General features: G+C 41.2%; 1 protein-coding gene across 1 annotated transcript; it reads left to right on the top strand.

Moving 5' to 3' along the window:
- Positions 1-7: 7 nt before the first annotated feature.
- On the top strand, positions 8-1,175 carry LOC102034493 (eukaryotic translation initiation factor 4 gamma 2-like; the record flags this gene model as incomplete). Its single annotated transcript, XM_005431579.2, has 3 exons — positions 8-283; positions 718-929; positions 1,040-1,175. Coding segments are annotated over exons 1-3 (530 nt in total), but the record flags the coding sequence as incomplete, so codon positions are not given.
- Between the last annotated feature and the right edge of the window lie 24 nt (positions 1,176-1,199).

The following is a 1,199-nucleotide window of genomic DNA, read 5'->3' as shown; positions in this document are numbered from 1 at the left end:
TTAAGGGGTGGCTGGGGCGTGAACCATCACTTCGAGCTCTTGAGAAGCATTTAACATGTGTCTTTATTTCCTTGTCAGAAATTGACCAGAACAAGGACCGCATGCTGGAGATCTTGGAAGGGAAGGGGCTTAGCTTCTTGTTCCCACTTCTGAAACTGGAGAAGGAACTGCTAAAGCAAATAAAATCGGATCCATCCCCTCAAGCCATCTATAAGTGGATTAAAGATAACATTTCACCCAAGCTTCATGTAGATAAGGGATTTGTGAATATATTGATGACCAGGTGGGATGCTGTTTTGATGTATTTAAGGTATTTGTTTGGTTAAGCTACCAGTAAGGCACTAATTCAGTAAAGGCTCAAATGTAGCTCTGCAGAAATCTGAGATGCAGTACCTGGGGAAGACCGAGTGTTTTGAGTGAATCTTCTCTAGTAAAATCCCATTGTATTTGAGAAGAAAGGCAAGTCTCCAGTATGTGAAGTGTTTTCTTGGGGAGGAAATCTAGATCCATGTGTTTTTCTAAAATGCAGAGCTGTAACAAAGGCAGAACAAGGATTTTTCTGGTGCACTGTCAACCATAGTACAAGTCCCTGTGCTTGCTCCTGACTGCAGGTGGAAGGAGGAGGATAGTTGCAGTGATAGCTATCTGAACTTTATATATGTCAAGTGCTTTGATCTCTTAGTTTATAGAACTGAGTTTGGCTTTTCTTCTGTCCAGTTTCTTGCAGTATATTTCTAGTGAAGTAAACCCACCCAGTGACGAATCTGATTCTTCATCTGCTCCATCTAAAGAGCAGCTTGAGCAGGAAAAACAGCTGCTTCTTTCCTTCAAGCCGGTGATGCAGAAGTTCCTCCATGACCATGTTGATCTGCAAGTGAGTGCTTTATATGCACTCCAGGTGCACTGCTACAACAATAATTTTCCAAAAGGTAAGTGCATCGAAGTCTCACCTGAATTGGCTTGTCCCCTACATTTCTTAAAATTCAGCAAGTGATTGAGAAGGTTATAGAGCTAACCAAGTTTAAATTGACTTTCACAGGCATGTTACTGCGCTTCTTTGTTCATTTCTATGACATGGAGATCATTGAAGAAGAAGCCTTCTTGGCATGGAAAGAAGACATTACTCAAGAGTTTCCAGGGAAAGGCAAAGCTTTATTCCAGGTAAACCTCCTAACGTTAGAATAGAGACTTGTTTTTTT

Source organism: Geospiza fortis, unplaced genomic scaffold (genome assembly GCF_000277835.1).
Source record: "Geospiza fortis unplaced genomic scaffold, GeoFor_1.0 C13471278, whole genome shotgun sequence".
NCBI lineage: Eukaryota > Metazoa > Chordata > Aves > Passeriformes > Thraupidae > Geospiza > Geospiza fortis.
The sequence above is the reverse complement of the archived record's forward strand: the minus strand, read 5'-3'. Positions and strand labels throughout refer to the sequence as shown.